Source organism: Corythoichthys intestinalis, chromosome 16 (genome assembly GCF_030265065.1).
Source record: "Corythoichthys intestinalis isolate RoL2023-P3 chromosome 16, ASM3026506v1, whole genome shotgun sequence".
Lineage (NCBI taxonomy): Eukaryota > Metazoa > Chordata > Actinopteri > Syngnathiformes > Syngnathidae > Corythoichthys > Corythoichthys intestinalis.
In genome coordinates, this window is record NC_080410.1 from 7127263 (window position 1) to 7151452 (window position 24190).

At 39.9% G+C, this 24190-nt stretch overlaps 2 protein-coding genes across 2 annotated transcripts in view; both read left to right on the forward strand.

Moving 5' to 3' along the window:
• The window catches only part of slc6a16a (solute carrier family 6 member 16a), a 66466-nt gene extending 63564 nt beyond the window's left edge, over positions 1 to 2902 (forward strand). The window contains exon 12 of the mRNA XM_057817598.1: positions 2168 to 2902. Coding sequence (XP_057673581.1) covers positions 2168 to 2521 — 354 coding nt within the window. The 3' untranslated portion in view covers positions 2522 to 2902. The remainder of the gene's footprint in view (positions 1 to 2167) is intronic.
• Positions 2903 to 13929: 11027 nt separating this feature from the next.
• Positions 13930 to 24190, forward strand: part of slc17a7a (solute carrier family 17 member 7a) — a 77745-nt gene continuing 67484 nt past the window's right edge. Inside the window, exon 1 of the mRNA XM_057817967.1 lies at positions 13930 to 14038. Coding sequence (XP_057673950.1) covers positions 13977 to 14038 — 62 coding nt within the window. The 5' untranslated portion in view covers positions 13930 to 13976. The remainder of the gene's footprint in view (positions 14039 to 24190) is intronic.

Here is a 24190-nt window from a genome sequence, read left to right on the forward strand (position 1 = left end):
TTGACGTGACAGCCCTCGTGCGCTATGCACATAAGGCACATGTAGATGGAGCTACATTAAGATCAGGCGACTTTATTTCCTTTATTAAATGATGGCAATGGTGGTGTTACAGTATATTTTGGAGTGTTGAGAGTATTTTAAGAGTTGGGAACAACACAAGCACACGGAAGTCAACTTCCTTGTTGCTCGGTCGGAATGCATGTACCGTAATGCTTGGATTACACCGGGTGTGCAAATTTTAGGCTCCGCTCATTTGATCACGGGAACATGAACGTCCGCTGGCTCGATGCTGTCACTGATTCTTACTTATTTCTCACCCAATACTTGTGTACCCTGTGTAGTAGGTGTAAAATATATCTCAGCTCGCGCGTGTGTAGTGAAACCAAACACTACTTATTTTTGAAATTACTGACATATAGCCAATAAGTTAAGAAGTCATGGGGCTTTCATCCATGCATTATTTTTATGTAGATTGTATTATTGCAATTACATATTTACAGGTCTTGACAAAAAATCAATCAGGAAGCTATAGCTAATCCAGAATGGCATTGGCCTACAAATACAAGAGTCCTTAAAAACACAACAAAATGTATTACACTGGTCATGAAGTCTTTAGGGCTGCAGCTATCAATTATTTTAGTAGTCGATTAATTGATGAGCGATTTCTGATAATGAACATAAAAAATTAAAATATCTGAGCTGAGCCTCCAACTGTATAAAAAAATAAATAAAAATAAAAAATGAGGATCTATGTACAACAAAAGAACATTTGACTAACTTACATAGCAAAAGGCCGCTAGCTTAAATGCTATAAAACGGTAATGTTTTTTTTTTTTTTTTTTTTTTAATGTTTTTGTTTTTTTACACAATGCTCTTAACAAATGGTTCAGACACATATTCCCACAAAAATCGGCTAAATATACCTATAAACTACTTTACGAATGCATTAAAAAACATTAGCTCAAACAAAAACTTAGCTATGTTGGTCTTAACAAGGAGCAGCTGGATTTAGTCACGTGAAATGAGGCAGACTAGAGGGCAATGTATCCACCCAAATCAATTAAACTAAATGCAAACACTTTCAAAACAAACTATTACAACACCACTTTATTTAAACGAATACTCGAAGCCGCAAAATTTAATTCGAATATTTTTTTCTAATCGAATACTCGAGTTAATCGAATAATCGTTGCAGCACTAGAAGTCATTACACTGACTTCCTGTGATTCAAAGGATAGACTAGATTTGTTTGATCCCTACGACGCATCTAACACCCTTAGGTTGTCTGGAACCGGTTCGCTGTATGTTCAGAGAAAAAGAACCAAGCAGGATGAAGAGGCATTCCGTTGTTTTTCTCCTCACATTTGGAACAAAATTTCCCACTGGCCAAAAAACCCATGTCAACCCACTAACAATCGGCTTTTGGTGGCAGTGGGAAAGGTGCAGCAACCCGCCTCGACCCGTGTCAATCAACCCGCCAAGCGACCCGTGTTAAAATCACCTCGGCTCTGATCGTCACGCAGTGTGAAAGCAAAACCCCGGGTCAACAGTCAACACCCTAATCTACGTGGTGACGTAGGCTCTTACGTGACGCGTAATTGTACAACATGCCAGTCGCCTCCCATTTAACACGCCCCACAACCGTAGTTACGTCGATGCTAACAACAAAGTTAGTAGAAGAAGAAGAATTCACGTCGCCTACGATGCCTCAGCACAAGCAGAGTGTTGATCTTTTGCCGCATTTCGACCATTTTGAGGGTAGTAAAAAGAATGAAAACAGAGAACACAAACGGAAAGGAGGCTTCCATAATGCTCTGCATTGTTTACTTCCTTGAACTGAATGAATTCGGTCGCACTTGTCGACGTTGATCTTAGCGTGGTGACGTCACGTAACCTTACGCACGGCTGAGGAGGGGTGGGGGGTTGGACAGGTGGAAAAAAAAAAAAAAGACAAGGCTTTTTTATGTCAATGGGAAAGGAGCCAAATGCCAATTGCCAGTGGGTTGCATCGGCTTGGAAAAAACACGCGTTGACCCACTAGTTTTAGTGGGAAAGGGGCATAAGTGTGCTCAAACCGTTAGCACCTTTGAACCGGGGCTAAAAACACCCATGTTTACTGCAGCACATATATTCTAGTATACTAGTATTTGCTTTTCCTTCTATACAGGCCTCTGAGAGGATTTTGGAGTACCCCAGCTGGGCTTTTGCTATGATCGTCATGCTCATCATCTTTGCCAGCCTGCCTGTACCCATCGGTTACATCCATTCAACACTGCAGCACCGCACACTTCCTGACACCAACTTCGTGGAAGGCGATGGCAAAGAGGTCAATCGAGATTTGTACACCAAGTGCAGCTCTGTCGAACAGCTGGATTTGGACTGCCAACAAGATGGCCCCGTGGAAGACAGTGGCGGCCGCCCAAGGGTGATTTTCCTGCCGGCTGACGGCGAACATTATCACCTCTTGCCTCAGCAGGAGGATGAGGAGGAGGTGGAGGAGGAGCAGGAATCAGGGGTGTGAGTGTGTGGGTGGAGGTTGTTTGGGGAAAGTGTTTCGAGTTTAGGTCCTCAGAGCTTGAATAAGCGTGACACAGAAGGAGAAATGGGGCAATGAAGGGAGGACAGCAATAGACACAATACAGGGAATGCCCAGGTTACGACGTTACCCGACTTTGGTGATTTCGAGTTCAAAGTCTCCTCTGCCATTTTGTTTGGAGTCTTTTTTTTTTTTTTGTGGTGTAAATAGTACCTTATTGTACACAGTTCACAGTTTCTTATTGTTACTTTATTTCATTAATATGACTGTTCTGCCCTTTGGTTAAACGTGCATTTGATTATAATGTTGACTTTGGTTTGTGATCCATGCTTTTATTCTGGTGCTGGAAGCATAGAGCAGGAAGTACTTCCGCATGCGAGTAAGAGCACATGTACACATGAAGAAAAACATGTTTGTGCACAGAAAAAGCGTACGCACACACACGTGGAAGAGCGAATTTGCTCCCAAGAAGTGCCAGCCAAGTGAGAGAGCGGGATAAGATTACAGTTTAGCTCGCTGTCTAGCTAGGAGTTAGCTCCAGCGTCAGGGCGAGGACAGTACAATGACGAATGATATATGTTTTTGGATATTTATTTTGAGATTTAAGGGTACTTAAAGGGTTAATTCTGATTCACGCAGAAATTCGGGTTACTTCGCATGCGCAGAAACAGAACTCGTTTGTGTCCCAGGGAATACCTTTAGTTGTTTAGCTCAGGAAGCTACATTGTTAGCAAGCCAAAGCTAATTTCTTCTATAAAGATTAACTTTCTGTTCATAGGGGATATGAACTGAGACGTAACACAAAAAGTGGAAATCGCCAAGTCATTGACAGCAATCCAAACAAGGTTGTGATTTCCATAGATGCGAAAATTGGGCAGTAAAGGATTAGTTTTGTCTGAATGGGGATCCTCAACTCAATTTAGGTTCCTTGCCGCCACATGTAACCAGTGTTGTTAATAACGGCGTTAGAATATAACGGCGTTACTAATGGTGTTATTTTTTTCAGTAGTGAGTAATCTAATTAATTACTTTTCTCATCTTGGTAACCCCGTTACCGTTACTGAGGATGGAAAGGTGTGCGTTACTATGCGTTGCTATATTGGTTGAATGTCGCGATAAAAGTCTGAGGGAGACAGACACACCGAGACGACAGAGCAGAGCTGGAGTGGGGAGGAGGCAAAACAGTTGTGACGCCGAGCAAACACGATGCTAGGTGGCTCCAATAATACTGTACCTGACTGTAGCCAATAGCCGCGTTTATAAACAGCCGCCATCTTAAAGCAGTAGACTTCTTAGGAAGGCTCTGTTGTAGAGAACCTTCCTAGCGAACCTAAGTAACTTTTTATCTAAAATGCTCCTAAATCGGCAAAATCTTGACTTTATCTTTAAATGATGAAACAGTTTTAAAACTTCCACATGTCAAAAGTAGACGGAAGGGAACTAATGCAATAATGGGGGCAATTTTAACAACTTTTAACCGTTGATTCAGGGTAAAGGGTAAATTAGGGTAATGAACTAATTACTAGTAACTAATTACGCTTACATTCAGGTAACTGAGTTACTAACGCAATTACTTTTTGGGAGAATTTGTAACTATAATTAATTACTTTTTTAAAGTAAGATTAACAACACTGCATGTAACCAAAGCAAATCAAGAATATTTTTGTCTCAAGTACAAAACGGCAAGTAGCTAAGATTTTTGCAAATTTAGAAATGCTAAACCATGGACCACGAATAGTTTTGCAGGTGTGCACCAATGGCTCCATTTTCAGGACAGCATAAATTATGATAGACTGGTGTTGGTAATCTCAAAAATAGGCACACCCCCCCCACATCTGGCTGTGGATTGGTGGACGATGCTTCCGTGTCGCCGCCAATCAAAGCCCTACTCATGTTTGACCAGCAGTCTACCTAGCGCCAGGATGCCGTCTGAGTAGGCATAAATTTAGATCGACATTCTGTCACCAAATTGTCACTCTGCTTGTTCAAGAACACTCCCAGGTTCTTCGCCAAAACGCCCAGCTTGGCACAGACTGTACCCCAGCGGCGAGCCTAACGAAAATAGAGCCCTGTGTGTCACAGCAGCCAGTCAAAGTGTGCATGCCATTAAGTTCACTCTTTTCCAGCTTTTACTGTTCCAAGGCACGTTATTTTTCTATAGACAAATATTTCCCAACACTAAACAAAACATTTTCCAAAAAATATTCATTACCTTTGGGCTGAATATTTCAAAACCATCCCATTTTAGAAAACCGCAAAAACAGTGTTTGTTGAGCCATTATTATTTCATTTTTAACTCTTTGTAGTACAGTGGTCACTTTGGTGGCCAGCTATTCAAAAGCTGCCACTTAAGACCTATAAAACTATACAGGTTTAGTGACTATTTATGGTCATTAAAACTACAGTGGTACTTCTACATACGAATTTAATTTGTTCCAGGACCTGGTTTGTAAGTCGAAATGATCGGCTGTCGAGCGGGATTTTCCCATAAAAATACATTGTAATTCGATTAATCCATTCCACAGCCCAACAACCTATGCTAAATCCTTGATAAATACTGCTGGTACAATTACAAAAAGCAATTGCACATACGGTGGTACGAAAAAGTATCTGTACCTTTTGTAATTTCTCACGTTTCTGCATAAAATCCCCATCAAATGTTATCTGGTTTTTGTCAAAATCACACAGATGTAGAAACTAGAGGCGTGCGAAATTTCCGATTCTGAGATTATTCGCGATTCGGGCGTGGAAGATTCGAGAACGATTCACAAAAATCCAAATTCCGATTATTGAATTATACCAGGTAAGGCAGACCTAAAACACAGTCAGCGCAGTCTTCGGGACGCAATGAGGAATGGACCAAGAGTAAATATCATGTTCAACTCATGCCGCGAGATAAAAAAAAAAAAAAACAGTAATACCTGACTGCGGCCGACAGCTGCTTCAAACAACGCCCAGTTGCTAGTTGCTACAAACATAGGGCTATGGTAGATATCAAATATATGTAGAAATTGTTAACAGCCGCCATCTTAACGTAGTAGACTTCTCTAGAAGGCTCTGTTGTAGCGAACCTAATTAACTTTTTATCTAAAATACTCCTAAATCGGCAAAATCTTAACTTGAATCCATCTTTAGATGATGAAACAGTTTTAAAACTTTGACATGTCGAAAGTAGACATAAGGGAAATTATGGAATAACGGGAAAATTTTAACAACTTTAACGGTTGATTCACAACATTAAATTAATGGAATGTAGTTTAAAGCTTCTGATACAGAATGGGACTTGAGTAATTTATTTACTGTTTTAAACTGTTAACATGATACTGAAATATTAATTTGGTTTAGCCTGAGAGGATTTTTGAACAATTTTGACACTAGTGTACAAAACATTAAAAGCGCGGGAGGTTGGTAACATCAATAATCGATTTATAATCGAATCAGAGCCTCTGAATCGTAATCAAATCGTTAGGTGCCAAAAGATTCCCACCTCTAGTAGAAACAGTGTCTGCTTTCACTGAAACCACCCAAACATTTATAGGTAATTAATATTTTATTGAGGATAGCATGCACACAATGACAGAAGGGGGAAAAATAAGTGAACCCTCTGCCTAAGGAGACTTTTAAAGAGCATTTGAAACCAATTTTTACCAAACAATTTAAGTCAGGAGTGTGCTCAATCACCGATGATTGTTTTAAATCTGCCCTGCCAACTATAAAACACACACCTGGTAAGAATTGCCTTGATGAGAAGCATTGTCTGATGTGCATCATGGCTCGGTCAAAAGAGCTGTCCGAACACCTGCGATCAAGGATTGTTGATCTGTATAAAGCGGGAAAGGATATAAAACTATTTCTAAAAGTCTGGATGTTCATCAACACACAACGTTATGTGTGGAGGAAAAATGGAACAGCTCACCAACATCAACACCTCATCCCCACCGTGAAGCATGGTGGAGGGAGCATCATGATTTGAGGCTGTTTTGCTACCTCGGGGCCTGGACAACTTGCAGTCATTGATGGAAGAATGAATTCAAAACTTTATCATGATGTTTTGCAGGTAAACCTGAGGCCTTCTGTCTGACAGTTGAAGCTAAAAGGACGACGGATGCTGCAAAAAGACAATGATCCAAAACACCGAAGTAAATCAACTTCAGAATAGTTTCAAAAGAACAAAATACACATTCTGGAACGGCCAAGTCAAAGTCCCGACTTGAACCCTCATTAACTCATTGCATGCCACTGATGGCGATCGACGTCCAATCCATTTAAACTGGGAGGTCCGTCCGTGAATGCTCATCTGTCAGTGCCATTGAACACATTGCACCACACGTCAAATCCATTTTGAATGGGAGAGATGAATGAGCGAAAAAACCTTCAATATGCACTGGACCTGTAGCGCTGTCAATGGTGGCCAGTGAGTTAAATGATGGCTCTGTAAGGGTTAAAAAAAAAAAAATCACAATTTGTGCATGAAATGGTTCAGAACAGCAAGATATTTTCAAAACTATAGATTTTTGGTTTGATTTGTAATTATAACACACGTGGTGACTAACAAGTTGTAATCAGTCTGACCAAATTTGGACGCCGAATGGTTTGGCTCAATGCCAGCTAGTATCTGGTGAAATGATAATACTGTGATTCCTCGCTATTTCGTGCTTCAAACTTCGCACCCTCATTCCATTAAGGAATTCTTTAAAAAAGATACAGCATTTTATTTAAAAATCTTACACTGTATACATGCATAAATTTTATCACAAAAGTGAGTACACCCCTCGCATTTCTGCAGATATTTAAGTATATCTTTTCATGGGACAACACTGACAAAATGACACTTTGACGCAATGAAAAGTAGTCTGTGTGCAGCTTATATAATAGAATTTGTTTATTTTCCCCTCAAAATAACTCAGAATATAGCCATTCCGCAAACCCTATAGCAAACAGTTTGCTGAAGACATGTCAACAAAGCACATGGATTACTGGAACCATGTCCTATGGTCTGATGAGACTGGCGGCCTTTCTTGTGTACTATCTTCAGAAGAGGCTTCCTCCTGAGGTGACAGCCATGCACACCAATTTGATGTAGAGTGTGGCGTATGGTCTGAGCAGTAACAGGCTGAACCTCCACCTCTTCAATCTCTGCAGCAATGCTGACAGCACTCCTGTAACGAGTCACATGACATTTTGGAGGGAAAATGACAAGCAGTTCTCAATTTGGACATTTAGGGATGTACGTAGTTTCTATGGGGTGTAATCACTTTTGTTGCCAGGGGTTTAGATATTGATGGCTATATTTTGAGTTATTTTGTGGGGAAAATAAATGAACTCTATTGTATAAGCTGCACACAGACTACTTTTCCTTGTGTCAAAGTGTCATTTTGTCAGTGTTGTCCCATGAAAACATATACTTACTTCAATGTCTGCAGAAATGCGAGGGGTGTACTCACTTTTGTGATACACTGTACATGTACAAACCAAAATTTAGGACAAACGTTCTCATTTGTGCGTTTCATGACTATGTGCATTGTAAATTCTCACTGAAGTTTATAAAACTTTGAATGAACAAGTGTGGAATTTTGTACTTAGCAAAAAAGGTGAGATAACTAAAAGCATGTACAGTGCTGGCCAAAAGTATTGGATGGATGGATGGATGGATGAATGAACAAGTGTGGAATTTTGTACTTAGCAAAAAAGGTGAGATAACTAAAAGCATGTACAGTGCTGGCCAAAAGTATTGGCACTCCTGCAATTCTGTCAGATAATGCTCAATTTCTCCCAGAAAATGACTGCAATTACAATTGCAGTTGCTTTGGTAGTAATATCTGCATTTATTCTGCTTGCAATGAGAAAACACAAAAGAGAATGAAAAAAAATTTTTTTTCATGTTACACAAAACTCCAAAAATGGGCCAGACAAAAAGTATTGGCACCCACTGCCTAATATTTGGTAGCACAACCTTTAGACAAAATAACTGCGAACAACCGCTTCCGGTATCCATCCATGACGTTCTTACAATACTCTGCTGGAATTTTCTTCTTTGGCCAACTGCTCCAGGTCTCTGAGATTTGAAGGGTGCCTTCTCCATTTTCAGATCTCTCCACAGGTGTTCTATGGGTTTCAGGTCTGGACTCATTGCTGTCCACTTTAGAAGTTTCCAGTGCTTTCTCTCAAACTATTTTTCCAGTGCTTTTTGAAGTGTGTTTTGGGTCATTGTCCTGCTGGAAGACCCATGACATCTGAGGGAGACTCGGCTTTCTCACACTGGGCCGTACATTATGCTGCAAAATTTGTTGGTAGTCTTCAGACTTCATTTGCCATGCACACGGTCAAGTAGTCCAGTTCCAGGGGTAGCAAAGCAACCCCTAAACATCAGGGAACCTCCACCATGTTTGAGTGTGGAGACAGTGTTCTTTTCTTGTAAACTGTATCTTGATGCCTTTTCCCAAAAAGCTCTACTTTTGTCTCATTTGACCAGAGAACATTCTTCCAAAACGTTTTTGGCTTTCTCAGGTAGGTTTTGGCACACTCCAGCCTGGCTTTTTTATGTCTGTGGATCAGATGTTGGGTCTTCTGGGGTATCCTACCATAGAGTCCCTTTCCAATCTGACACCGACGGATAGTACGGGTTGACACTGTTGTACCCTCGGACTGCAGGACAGCTTGAAATTGTTTGGATGTTAGTCAAGGTTCTTTATCTACCATCAGCACAATCTTTTGTTGATATCTCTCATCAGAGTTTTTCTTTTCTGTCCACATCTAGGGAGATTAGCCACAATGCCATGGGCTTTACACTTATTGATGACACTGCGCACTGTAGACACAGGAACATTCAGGTCTTTGGAGATGGACTTGTAGCCTTGAGATTGCCCATGCTTCCTCACAATTTTGCTTTCCAAGTTCTCAGACAGTTCTTTGGTCTCCTTTCTTTTCTTATGCTCAATGTGGTACACAGAAGGACACGGGAAAAAGGTTGAGTCAACTTTAATCAATTTTAACTGGCTACAAGTGTGATTTAGTTATTGCCACCACCTGTTTGTGCCACAGATAAGTAAAAGGTGCATCACATGATTTTTCAAAGCGTACCAATACTTTTGTCTGGCCCATTTTTGGAATTTGTGTAAAATGATCTTTTTTTTTTTTTCCCCTGTTCTATTTTGTTTCTTTTTTCATTGCAAGCAAAATAAATGAAGATATTATTACCAAAGCATTTGTCATTGCAATAATTTTCTGGGGGAAATTGAGCATTATCTGACAGAATTGCAGGGATGCCAATAATTTTGGCCAGTAGTGTATAATACTCTAGTATCTTTAAAGTAGCCACCCTTTGCTCTGATTACTTATTTTTGCACAGTCTTGTCATTCTATTGATGAGCTTTGAGATAGTCGTCTAAAATGATTTTTTTACTTCACAGGTATGCCTTTTCAGGGTTGATTAGTGGAATTTATTGCTCATCAATGGGGTTGGGACCACATTTGGCCTGTACTGTATATCTCATTTGTATCATAATTGTTACATTTGCAGTGCTTAAAAAACATTTATTAAAATATACATACAGTTTAAGGGAAAAACATGTCTTATATGTATTTCTTTCCAATGCTGTTAAATCTGCATATATACATTGAACGCACAAAAACAAAAAATGTAAATGTAAATAACGTCTGCCTCAATGCGGATTTATTTTCGCAGGGAGAGGGAGGCGGTCACCATTAACCGGAAAAAACGAAGGATCATCGTATATCAATTCATGCATACATGTAGCCTACAATTGTTAAATCTGAGCCTTTTTAGTTAGGGTTTAGTAATACAAAACTGTTATTCTGTTGTTTGAGTGGAATCAGTTGTATGCACATGCTATTTGTAACTTCTGCCATCTGGTGGACCAGTATTTAATTGTTTTTGCTGCTACATCACTATCATAGCTATAGAAACATTCTCCTTTAATTCATCTTCCTTATTCTCAAGGGGGTGCTGGAGCCTATCTCAGCTAACTCCAGGCAGTTGGCGGGGTACACCCTGAATTGGAGAAAAAACCCATGCAGGCCAGGAAGAACTTGCAAACTCCACACCTGAAGGCCAGAGCCCAGGCTTGAACCCTTGATCTCAGAGGTGCGAAACGGACAATCTTCCACCCAATAAAAACAGTCTAAACGTGCTCTTGTTCATCACTCATGGCATACGAATGTGGCGCAGTACAATGAATTAGAATGACTGACTAATTACAAGGTTCTATACCCCCCTTTTTACATAGGCGGAGTAAAAGGGGGGGCCAGCCCCCCCACCCCTGGTGGCCAAAAAGTGTCATTGCATGCAGTTGACTTTCCTATATTCTGATTTTAAAATTAAGAGTTTTCCTGTAAAATACTGTCTGTAAACGTTGTAAAACACTAAAACAAACAACAAAAATGAATGAAATGAAAAACAACAATTATAATGGGTCAAAATTATTTTTCGTACAGATCATGTGACTAGCACCTTGAACCACAGGTGTTAAACCGATTCCAGAAAGGGCCTAGTGGGTGCTGGATTTTGTTCCAACCGATAACGCGCAGAGAGTTTAATCAATGAACTTCCTGCTGAAACAAGCAGCACATGACAAAGTTTAACTGATTACACAAGATCTAATTGGTGAAAAGGTGTCCTCTTCATTGGTTGGAAAGCAACCAAGTTTGGACACCTATGCCTTAGACCAGGGGTGTCCAAACTTTTTGCAAAGGGGGCCAGATTTGGTGTGGAAAAAACGTGGGGGGCCGACCTTGGCTGACGTCTTTTACGAAGAACAATATATTTAAGGAAATTTTAGCAAGCCATTTTTTGTGTCACATTTGCTGTATTATTTTTTTAAATTAATAACTTCAACAATCTCGCAACTAGCCTTTGTGGCGTTCTCTTTTACTCTCGGGCTCATGCGAAATACTGCTGCTGTGAAATTAAACTAGCTTCAAGTTGCTTCAATTTCTAGCTGCGTACCATTCCTGTAATCTTGTCGTACATGTCAGCGTTTCTTGTTTGGTAATATCGCCTCACATTGAACTCTTTAAAAACAGCAACTGTCTCTTTGCAAATGAGGCAGACACAGTTGTTGCCTATTTTAGTGAAGAAATAGTCCAATTTCCACCTATCCTTGAAGCGTCGGTCGTCGCAGTCAACTTTCTCTTTTTGTTGATAGTCGCCATTTTAGAAAATTGGAAGTAAGGGGTCACATGGGGTAATGTTGCTTAGAGTGCTGCTGCCTTTTAGTTGGTAAATGAGGAGCATCATTTAGTGTGTAAGCTACTTCATAAGCTGGTAGCAGTACAGCTGACCAATTTATTAAGTCTGTGTGCGGGCCAGACGTTACTGATTTTATGACAGAGGCTGGGGGCAGGACGAAATGTGACCATGTGCCGCATTTGGCACCCGGGCCGGACTTTGGACATGTCTGCCTTAGACGGTCATTTGCTTTGCTCTGCTCTGCCCGTGGTGCATCCCCTTTTCCCATCCCTGAGGGCCGGTTGACCCGCGGGTGGCCCGGAGGACCACCCTGGATCCCAGGGGGGGTGACGGTGGCTCCTTTGCTGGGCTGCGGGAGGAGGGTTGCGCTGCACTGCACCCTCATCGCCCACCGTCCCTCCCCGGGGTGGCTGCGTTGGGGTCGTGGCCCTGGGTTGGCGCCTGCGCGGTGTCTCTGCGTGGCTGTCGCGTGTTTGGCGGGGCTCGCGTGCGGCTGGATGCGTTTGGACACGCTCGGGTGGGGGTCTCGGTGCCGGGACTGGCGGTGTAGGGTCGGTTACCAACGGGCTTACACTCACAAAGGATTCACACGATTACTGGGTTGTAGATCACAGAGCTGATTTGTGTACACTCTACCCCTCCCAGTCACTTAGCTTATAGACTTCCCCACCCCCCTCCCCTTCTTTCCCGGGTCAACAGGCCCCCCCACGATGTCAACCGGAAATACATCTAGCCGTCGATAGCGCCAACATATTAATAGTGGAGGCGTCCAATGTATTTCTTGTTGTTGTTTGTGTTTCTTTTCTTTTTTTTCTTGTGTTTCTGTCCCCCCATAACCCATTCCTGTTTACTGTTTTGTCATAATAAACGAGATATTTTGAATGATCACAGTGGGAATAAGTTATATTCTCAATGTGAAAAATTAAAACTGTTCAGACCAACCGAACACTTAGACTTCCATTCTCCGTGTCAAACAGCTGAACAGGACAGGTTAAAAAAAAAAAAAAAATCCAAATCGTGGTTTTTTTTCAGGGTTTTTAGTGAGTGATGCCACTCTGCGCCATTGCTGTCAATAGCCACGTTTACATGCTGACTTTTATTCATACCGATTCAAATCATTCCGAATGGAAATTTCACATCAGCTGTTTACATGTCACTTCATCTATTCCGATCCAGCGTTTACATGAGACTGCCTTTATTCCGAAAGGACGTTTGACAACTGCCGTCTGACATGCGCAGATTAATCAAAACAAAGCGTCACGTTGCAAAACATGGAGATCGATCGTCAGATCAGCTGCTGTTTTAACTTTTCGAGTGGAAACAAAACTTCAGAATGATACGCCGTTCATTTAAAAAGTTGTGTGGGTGCGCTGTGCGTGTGCTTGGAAGCCATGTTGCAAGTGACGTTACTTACGTCACCACGTCAGTACGGAGCATGCACAGAAAGAACGCAACCAGACACCATTCCGCTTCCCTGTTTACATGATATAATTTTACTTCTAATCGGTTTGGGAAAAGGAATATTCCACCCCTGTGAATCGGAATGAAATTCCATTCGGTTTGGGCCTGTTCATTCCGAATGAGGTGTTTATATGGAACACATTTATTCGGTTTGAACAAATATTCCGATTGTAATTGGAATATTTGGCTCCATGTAAACGTGGCAAATGTTAAACAATATGAAAACGGAAGTCATGAGCAGAAAGCAGGAAGTAAGGCAGAAGTACCTCGGAAACTTGTCTAGTCTGAAAATTAAGGTATTAAGGTTCATTTGAGTTCTTAAAACTTGAAATAATTCAGTAAATTGCATCTAATTAATGTAAGTAACATTAATTACATTTTTAGAGGCCGCATTACGCTTTCTAAGGTAAAGTCAACTTATCATATTTCAAAGTGCAGAGCCTTTTGGAACTCCGGGCGGATCTCATCCATCCCCGGGGCCTTGCCACTGAGGAGCTTAATTTCTGTAATCAGACATTCAATATTTTAGTCACAAAAAGTTTTGAGATTTTTTTTTTTTTTTTTTTTTTAAATCGCTTTTAAATTTGCTTCATTTCTTTAACGGGCTTATATAGGAAAGAATATCTTTGTGGAAAGGTGTAAACGATATCAACCCGGCAACATTCGTATCATTGTGCCCGCTCGAGGCACGAGAGCGAGCGAGCGCGCGTGCATGTACTGTGCGCGTTCACGCGAGAGAGGAGCATACGGGCCGGCTGAGCTGCAAGAAGGATGGAGGTCCGACCTGACAGGTTCAAGGCGGTCGCGGCCAAAACTCTGGGAAGAATTAACAGGTATTTTCATCTTTTTTGTGTGTGTTTTTGATTTATTTATTTATTTATTTTCCCATTTTCGCAAATCACTGCGTTCGACGTCTGAACATTTTCCAAGATTGAAAGGAGAGTTTAGGGCGGCTGACATTTTGTTTTTGAGCGCAGAAAAGTTAGTTTCTCATTAAATTCAGCCCGGAAAACTGAACGAGGGCTCATCTTAAGGTGTGTCGTGGGCGAGAAAGGTGCAGATGGCGTCAAAAAGTACAAAATGCATCAGCATCGTCAACCGTGTGACACTGAAAACGTGCAAACAGACGACTGGATTCCTAAGAAATGATTGTATATGTTTGGTTTTGTGTGTGCTAAAAATAAACGCACACTTTGATTTATCGGGATAACAATCCCCTTAAAACATTTCTTGTGATGTTTTGCAGCTAAATTTATGTTTTGATGTAAATAGATATGTTTTTGTTTGTGTTGTAATTAGTGGCAACACAATAATTATTAGGATAACGAAAAACTGAATTAAAAATTATATTTATACATTTAGTTTACGTTGGAGCCAAGTGGTTCATTTTATGAGATTGAATGGACAAATTAGGAAAAAGAAGAATCACATCTTTTACAATGGGCTCATATTCATAAATTCATACACCAACAACAATATTTTAGTATAGAGCAAAAACAATACTCTGGCCCCAACGACACGTTTTCCCAAACGAAATATTTTATATGCCATTGTAATGCAGACAATTGCATGAACAATATTTTTTTCCAAAAAAAAAAAAAAAAAAAAATCAAGATTAAAATTATTGATAGAGGCTCATTCAATAACCTTTGCTTTAAGCTTGCGTTCTCTTAGGATTTGAGGTAGCGAGCAAACGTATAAATCCCGTCCTGAAATAGCCTGTTTTTCAGTCCAGATGTCGAGCCACGCAAATCCCTAAACTCTCCCCTCCCACTCGTCCCATCCGAGCCCATGTCACTTCCTCCGGCCGCCGCTCCCTCCTCATCCAGCCATCCATCCTTCATCCATCCATTCGGACAACTTTCATCCTATCACGCTTGCAGATTAACAGACATGCACATTTAAGGCGTTCATTTGTTATAAATGGGTGACGTGCAAAGCAAATATTTGTATGTATGCATGCCGAGGCACACATCTGTCTGTGTACGTGTGTAAGTGTGTAGTCAAGAGGGCCTCCCCTTGACTGCTTTGCACAAGTTGGAGCAATCTCGCCAGCTCGCAGACAAAAGCGTGATCCCTCCATGATGAAAGCAGCCAGAAGTTCATTTATTATTTAAAGATTTTCTCCATCAGAATGCATCTCCTGTTTCTATATTAAACTCCACTAGGTAAGCACAAACAGCAGCGCTGTAAGGTCAAACAAGCTCTTACCCCTTCCAACATTAAGAACTGGTACGCGGATCGACTAGAACTTTACTTGAGATAAAATACAACAAGCAGAATATTTTTAAAAAAATATTCAGAAATTTGTAGGAGCCCCTATGGACTGGCTCCGCAAGGAGTGGTTAGTTGCGGCTACACACAAGGCAATGCAGAAAGTAGCAGGTAATCCATTTTTAATCCATTTCACATCCGCCAGAGTGCTACATTTTCATTTATGATGCACAGTGCCACAGTGACTTGGATGAAAAATTCCTATTTTGCTGGGTGTACTAATTATCGTTTCCGCAATTGCTACTCCAACCATATTCTAGCTGGTTTTCAGACTTTCGAAGTATAAAATGCACGGAGTGGCCTTTTGTTTTTACTTTAAATGTCAATTAAAGCAATACTAGGTAACTTTTCAACCTTTATAAAATATTTACATAACATTTGTGATGATATGTCGACGGACAACTACCGTAATTTTCGGACTATAAACCAATACTTTTTCCTTCATTTCGAATTGTGCAGCTTAAAGTCCAGTACTTATTTGTTGATTTATTTGTGTTAATATGTAACACTTTATCTGACAGCGGTGTCATAACACCGTCATAATTATGACATGACACTATAATGGGCTTACTGAATGCTTATGACAGACGTCATTAAGTGTCACCCAGCAAATTATGTCACTAACTCCTTTTATGTCCAGCTTGGATCTTTTACATCCATTCAAAAGTAAGACAATTTGCTGGATAACACTTAATGACATGTTATAAGCATTCATTAATGCTCATGACAGGGTCATGTCATATTTATGATTGCCTAATGACAGTCTTATGGCGCCACTGTTGAATAAAATGTTACCAAATACCATAACTAGGAATTTATGAAACAACTGGAACAGTAACTGAAGAAATAATTAGCACAAAACATGAATTTTGATTGTTATTTACATCTGTAGCACTGCAGTGCATGCTAGGAGGCATGTTGGACGAAAACTGTTGACAGCAGGTGGTAACAGAGGTTGACTGGTTCCCCTTGGGAGCAGTCATGGCCAAAGCTTTACATAACATAACATATGAGATGATATGTCGACTGAAAACTACCGTAATTTTCGGACCATAAACTGATACTTTTGTCCTTCATTTCGAATCCCGCGGCTTATAGTCCAGTGCTTATTTGTTGATTTATTTGTGTTAATATGTAACACTTTATTTGACAGCGGTGTCATAGGACCGTCATAATTATGACATGACACTATCATGGGCATTACTGAATGCTTATGACAGTTGTCATTAAGTGTCACCCAGCAAATTAGATCACTAACTCATTTTATGTCCAGCTTGGATCTTATACATCCATTCAAAAGTGAGATAATTTTCTGGATAACACTTAATGACAGCTGTTGTAAGCAATTATTAATGCTCATGACAGGGTCATGTCATAACTATGATTGCCTAATGACAGTCTTATGGCGCCACTGTCGAATAAAGTGTTACCAAATACCATAACTAGGAATTTATGAAACAACTGGAACAGTAACTGAAGAAATAATGAGCACAAAACATGAATTTTGATTGTTATTTACATCTGTAGCGCTGCTATGCATGCTAGGAGACATGTTGGACGACAACAGTGTTGATAGCAGGTGGCAGCAGAGGTTGACTGGTTCCCCTTGGGAGCAGTCATGGCCAAGGCTTTACATAACATAACATTTGTGATGATATGTCGATTGTAAAACTACCGTAATTTTTGGACTATAAACTTTTTCCCTTCAATTCGAATCCCGTGGCTTATAGTCCAGTGCTTATTTGTTGATTTATTTGTGTTAATATGTAACACTTTATTTGACAGCGATGTCATAAGACCGTCATAATTATGACATGACACTATCATGGGTATTACATTTACATTACATCTGTAGCGCTGCAATGCATGCTAGGAGGCATGTTGGATGAGATTGACTTGAGCAGCAGAGATTGACTGGTTCCCCTTGGGAGCAGTCATGGCCAAAGCTTTGCAGCCAATTGGTTCAAAGCTTCATGGTGGTTCATTTGGTCGGTTAATATCTTTTGGTGTAAATATCCTATAATACAATGAGGACAGCTGCGGTTATAGTCCAGTGCGGCTTACCTTTGAACAATGCTGTTTTCGTGTCAAATTGGTTGGGTGGCGAATTGTAGTCAGGTGCGCCTTACAGTGCAAAAATTACGGTAGTTTAATGACATTTCTTTAGTCTTTAGATTTGTATTGCTTTCACCGGCACTAATTAATTTTGAGGGAAAAAAACCCACAAATGTGATGACTGCTTTATGGCATACGTCACTTCCCCTTTCCCCCATTCATTATAAAGACGGAAGTTGATACCAACGCTTTTGCGCGAATTCTGCAAAAAAGTTTGGTCTGAATAGGAAAAATAAAGGGAGGCTACCAGGTTATATAGAATAAACATTGGCCCAGCTTTCACTCGCTGGCGCCCCCCACAACTGAACTCGTCAACAATGACGAGTTAGCCACCCTAACCTTATTACTTTTCATCCTTCACACAGCCGCTGGGAAAAAACAAATGTTGTTTAATCCATCTGCAGACGAACATTATGATTTTACGACACTATGTGGGAGTACGCTGGTACTTATGGGAAACGCAGTGTTCCTTAAGGCAAAATACTGCAGCTTTTGTCCAACGGCGTCGCTAAAATTGACTAAAACTGAAATGTTACCAAGTGTTCCTTTAAATCTAATCAAATAATATTCTCCATCTTGTTTTTAGTGTTAGACTATTTAACAGATTAATGCATCACATTATTCGACTTTAGTAAATATTACTGTTTGTTCTTATTAAGCCCATACATCTAAAAGTTGAAAGGTCATTTTTCACATAAATCAAGATAAATTTGCTTTCAAATAATGTATTGAACAATATCTATTCTTGCATTAAGAACATTTGGACATTTCAAGGTTTTTTAAAGATTAAGTATACTAATTTATTGCTTAAAATAAGTCTGTTAAGCTTATTTTCACTTATTTGTATGTGTTTTTGTGCCTTTTGAAGCAAAAGGAAAAAAATGCATCGATGCTATTGCTTCGAGTGGGCGCGTATGTTGTTTTTTCGGGCTAAGGAGGTTGTTGTCAAGGAAATGCATCATTGGCTGTCACCTTGTAAAACCGCACTACCCCCTCGGGCTTGGCATGAATATGACATTGTTTTTACATGAAATTGTGACATCGTCAAATGGAGACGGAACCATGTACTGTGATCCCTTGCTAATTCGCGATTTAAACTTCACGCCCTCAGTCCACTGCGGAATTTTTGTCAATTTAAAAAAAATAAAATAAAATACAGATGAGCTGTCCTGAGTCAATCGAGTAGTCTCACTCTCGCTCCCTCCCCCTGCTCTTTGTTCGTCGGGCAGTGCACTGGAGTTGCTTATTAAAGTTAACGATGATTGACAGATGTTTGGGTTTGATCTTGCCAGAGACACGAACTTAAAAAGCGCCGCATGTGTCAACATCGTTTAACTTCTTGAACAGTTGCTGTGGCAACTCATTGTGTGTAAGTGAGCAGCTTGAGTGGACTCACTCAATGAAGCATTTAATAAAGCCAAGCCCTTTTCTACTACTGTATTCTCCTTTAAAAATAATTAGGTGGGACGGTAACATGTTTAAAACTTATCATAATTATTACATTTAAAGTGCTCAAAAACCATTTCTAAAAATATATATTAGGGCTGTCAAACGATTAAATTTTTTAATTGAGTTAATCACATCTTAAAAATTAATTACGGTAATTGTAATTAATCGCAACTTAAACCATCTCTACAATATGCCATATTTTTAATTATTGTTGGAACATAAACATTCAACATACTTTACATAAGTACTGTATTTGTTGTAACAACAAATCCACATGATGGCATTAATATTATTAACATTTATGTGTATTTTGCATAGCTATTTGATTGAGAATGCCAATTCTCTTTGCATTGAGCGCTTTTCTTTTTGTGAACATTATTTTTTTGAGAGATAGGAATATTATTTTTGCTGTGCTTTCACTAAATGATACTGTAGCCACTTAACTGTTTGGCCCAAATGCATGATGGGAAGTTGGACAACCATGACTGTCAGTGGTGGCTGCAAATGGTATACAGTATGTTCTGCGTTGTGTTCACTTAGGCGTGTTAAGAAAAAGATCCTATCGTGCTCCACCCAAATGCATGATTAGAAGTTGGGCAACCATGACTGGTAGCAGTGGCTGCTCAAGCCAATAAAAGGCGCGGTCCAATGAACCTATGTCTCCTCACATTTCTCTGCCCATTCGGTCTCAATGTGCTAAAACGGTGTCAGCTTAAACCGTTTGAGGCAACGCATGAAAGGGTCATTCCGTCCATGCGTTAATTGCGTCAAATATTTTAACGTGAATAATTTAAAACATTAATTACCGCCCGTTAACGTGATAAATTTGACAGCCCTAATAAACTTGGCGGAAAACACTCAGGTGACTTGAAGTTCCGCTCTGAGACCCCCAATTTGGAAAATGTAAAAATTGTCCGATATGCATGTGTGATACATCATTGGAAAGCTTAAAATCTCCATTCTCTGGGGGAAGAAAATTTTTGAACAGGAGGGCATTTAAAAAAAAAAAAAAAAGAAATTATATATATGTATTTTTCAAACAGCAAAACCCTATCTGGAAGCGAGAGCATGCGAGAGCAGAATTACAGACACCATGACTTTAAGGAGACATTATCGTGTACTTACCTCTTTTCGATCCAAAAACTCCATGTAGCATGTATCACTGAGCGTCAAGACAAAGCTGTGAATGGCCACAGCTGGATTTTGGGGGGATTTTATGGGTGAAACATGGTAATATAACAACGGTCCTGATGCAGAAATCACATTTTTTTCTATTTTTTGTTGTTGTCTGGATTTATTATTTATCATCTAAAATATTGGGGAAAATGCGACAGAAACGTATAAAAAATACAATTGAGCGATAGTTATGAGGTAGATATCCGTGACTTTTTTTTTACAGACACCAATTTTTTCATTGTGACGTAATTTGTTTAAAAGTTTAGTTTTTTTTTTTTTTAACTAAATATTAGACACCAATGAATGAGTCTAAGTTAAGAGCGACAGACATTTTGAATAATAAATATAATTAATTACCTTTGTTTTATGGCTGGGTTGAAACAAAAGCGGTTGCGTGACGTCTGTAAACGGGGGTTCTCAGGGTAAAACGGACAAATTAAAAATAGTTCGGCGGCGTAATGCACCATGAATCTGCTATGGCAGCATATAGACATATTGTTCTATCAAAAACAACAGTTGTTTTGGCTTAAAATACAGCAGTTTCTTTTAAAGAGGAGCGCAAGAGCAGAAACTGCTTTTTCAGTCTTGTCTGTGTTTTCCGCCATGGAAAAAAATGAAAAAAACATGTCTTATATGTATCTCTTTCCAATGCTACATCTGAATAAATTAATTGAACAAACAAACAAACAAACAAACAAATAAATGTTCCTGGTCCCCATTACTCGCGACGAAAAACGAGGGATCACTGTGTATGCGAACATGGAATGTATCGTATTCTCAGAGCATCACCATGTAAATGCATGTATCACTATGTATCAACAATTTTGCAATCAAACATATCAGTATCGATACGTCGATGCTGTTCATTTCTTTTGACAACCCATTATTATCTAACAAAAATCCGCCAAAATTTAGGAAGGCACTGCATCCGTCTGAGCTGTTTTATAATACAGCACATTAGCATGGGCAACATAATGAATGTGTGCGTAATCTCCTGACCTGTTGTCCAAACTTGAATCTGATATGAGAGCCATTATCAAAGTTCGTATATTCGTAGCAGTTCGTATACTTAATGCCCAACCTGTACGTGAAGATTGTAAAGACACACAGGAAACAGAACTGGGGAGGAAGCACACGTAGAGATTAGACTGCGTACATCCAGGCCACAGCATTTATACTTGAAAACTACCGGTAGTCAGATATACCGTATAGAAGACGGCCCTTATTATAAGATGACCCCCTCTTTTTCAAGACTCAAATTTGAAAAAAGACTTTTTGGACACCAAATTAATTTTTATACAGAAAATAATTACGGTACATCCGAAACAAATGATTATAACAATATATTTGAGAGAAAAAGCATGTTATTTTGCCTCATTCAAATCTTAATATCTGAACATTTAAATATGTAAACTAAAGTGCAATCACATTCGTAAATGAATGGCTTCTGGTTTTTGAAATGTAAATGAACCAATCTATTGTGATAAAACAACAAAATTGCAATAACTGCATTAACCATCAAAGTGAAGTCTAACTGTAGTTTTGAAACAAATCTGAATAAGGAAAAACATTGCAATACAATAATGCAAACTGGTTCAACTAAAAAGAGTAGCTGAGATCTGTCATGACAGAACATCGCTTCAATGATATCTGGCACCATCTAGCGTCGTGAATGGGAAGAGTAGCTGAGATCTGTCATGACAGAACATCGCTTCAATGATATCTGGCTCCATCTAGCGTCCTGAATGGGTATAATGTCTAGACCGTGAATATAAGACGACCCCCTCTTTTTCAGGCTTATTTCAATGCAAAAAACACTGTCTTATATTCGGGCCAATACGGTAAATCGAGAATCTTTTTTTTAATTGTGCTGTTTTTAATGGATGTTACATTATTTAGATACATAAGAGTAGCAAAAGTAATACTGTATATTGTTCCATCCTTTTCTTTGTGCACAATTTTGATGTGTAAAGGTGAATCAAATGAAGAGACTTGTGTGTGTATAATTAGGATTAAGATATTTGTAATTACATTCAGATATTTTATAATCATTATAATAGTGTGTCAAATAGGCTGCTTTAGTTGTATGTCATGTATGTGTTGATGGAATAGATAGAAGCGAAAGCGGTGTGACAGGATGAGGAAGGGGAGGGTGTCTCCCTGGGTGACACATTCCCACCGAGACCCAATCTGTTCACTTCAGGGAGAGCGTGTGGACCATAGAAGGCATGCCAGCGCAAAAAAAATTAAAAAATGAATTCAGAAATTTCGCTTGACCCCACAAAACTGTCAAACGAAACCATGTTTGAAACAAATATTTAATTTGAGAACAATGCATGATCAATTGTGACACATGGCAACTAATGAGGAAGGCGTCTGCTGTTATGTAATATATTTGCTGTCAACCTCCCTGGCTGTCTCTCTCCCTTCCTCCATCATCCTCTTATGAGAGGATTACAGGGAACACTCAGTGAATTCATGATTTAATATACAGAAGAACAAATGTCATAGGTCACCAGCCAACATGTGAGTCATCATGGGCAATGTTGTAAAATGAAAGAAAAAACACATTTGTAACACATTTGCTTGAAAAACGCACCTTTAAAAAACTTTTTGATGGTATTTTGACAGCTATTATGGAGATCAGAGCCTTTTATCATGATTGTGACCTTGGATATAACTTTGTAGCACTCCAGGATGTTAGGTTTTGTGTTGGTTCCCTCCCAGTGTGTCCCTGTGATTGCCCATTGATTTCACCTGTTGTACCAGCTCCTAGTGTATCATCCAATCTGCGTCCTCCTGTGTCACCCATCTTTTCCCCGTTGTCTCGTTACTCCTTGTCTGCATGTGTATATAAGCTCCCAGTTCTTTTTTCACTCCTTGTTGCGTCATTGTCAATGTCCACGTCAAGTTCTGGTCAGCAGTATTTGTGTCTATCCAAGTCCTCGTGTTCCAAGTGAGTTTTTTGAAACCCAGTCTTTTGTTAGTGACAGTTTTGTTTGTCTCAGTGCCTTCTTTGGATTACTACAGCCTTTGTTTTGTACTTTGTTTTTCGTTGGCGTTAATTAAACCCTTTTTTTGCACCGTTCATCTGCCTCTCCTCCCTTTTCCTGCATTTGGGTCCATATCACCTGCATGCCCGCAAATCCTGACACAGAATATTTGTAAATCAGCCAGGACCAAACTTTGAGCACAATGTGTCTACAAACATTGACACAGACTAATGCAATCTTTATTTGAAGTCATTATGTTATAGTCAATACATGACATTTTTAGTCTTGCTCACATTAATTACACTGGGCAACATTTACACCCCACAGAAATCAAAGTGTATAATTTTCAATCCATCATCTACCGCTTAATCCGGGGTCGGGTAGCAGCTTTAGCAGGGAAGCCCAGACTTCCCTCTCCTCGGCCACTTCAACCAGCTCCTCCAGTGGGATCCCAAACCGTTCTAAGGCCAGCCGAGAGACATGGTCTTTCCAGCATGTCCTGGGTCGTCCCCAGGGCCTCCCGCCGCTGGGACATGCCTGGAACACCTCTTTCTAGGGAGGCGTCCAAGAGGCATCCGAACCAGATGCCGGAGCCATCTCAACTGGATCCTCTCAACACAGAGGAGTAACGGCTCGACACCGAGTCTCTCCTGGATGACCGAGCTTCTCACCTATTGTGAGCCTCAAAGACCTGTTAGTCGTCTTTAAAAAGTCCACCTCCACTCCACTTATTCTCCTTAGTAAGTGGAGTGGAGGTGGACTTTTTGAGTCTGACTTTTTTACCTGTTTGAGTCAGTTAGCCGCATATAAAAGTCTGTCCACCCCATAGACCCCGAAGAGCTGTCCAAAGACACCAGAGACAGAATTGTAGAGCTCTACAAGGCTGGACTGGGTTACGGGGCAATTGCCAATCGGCTTGGTGACATAAGATCCACATTTGGAGCAATTATTAGAAAATGGAAGAAGCTAAACATGACT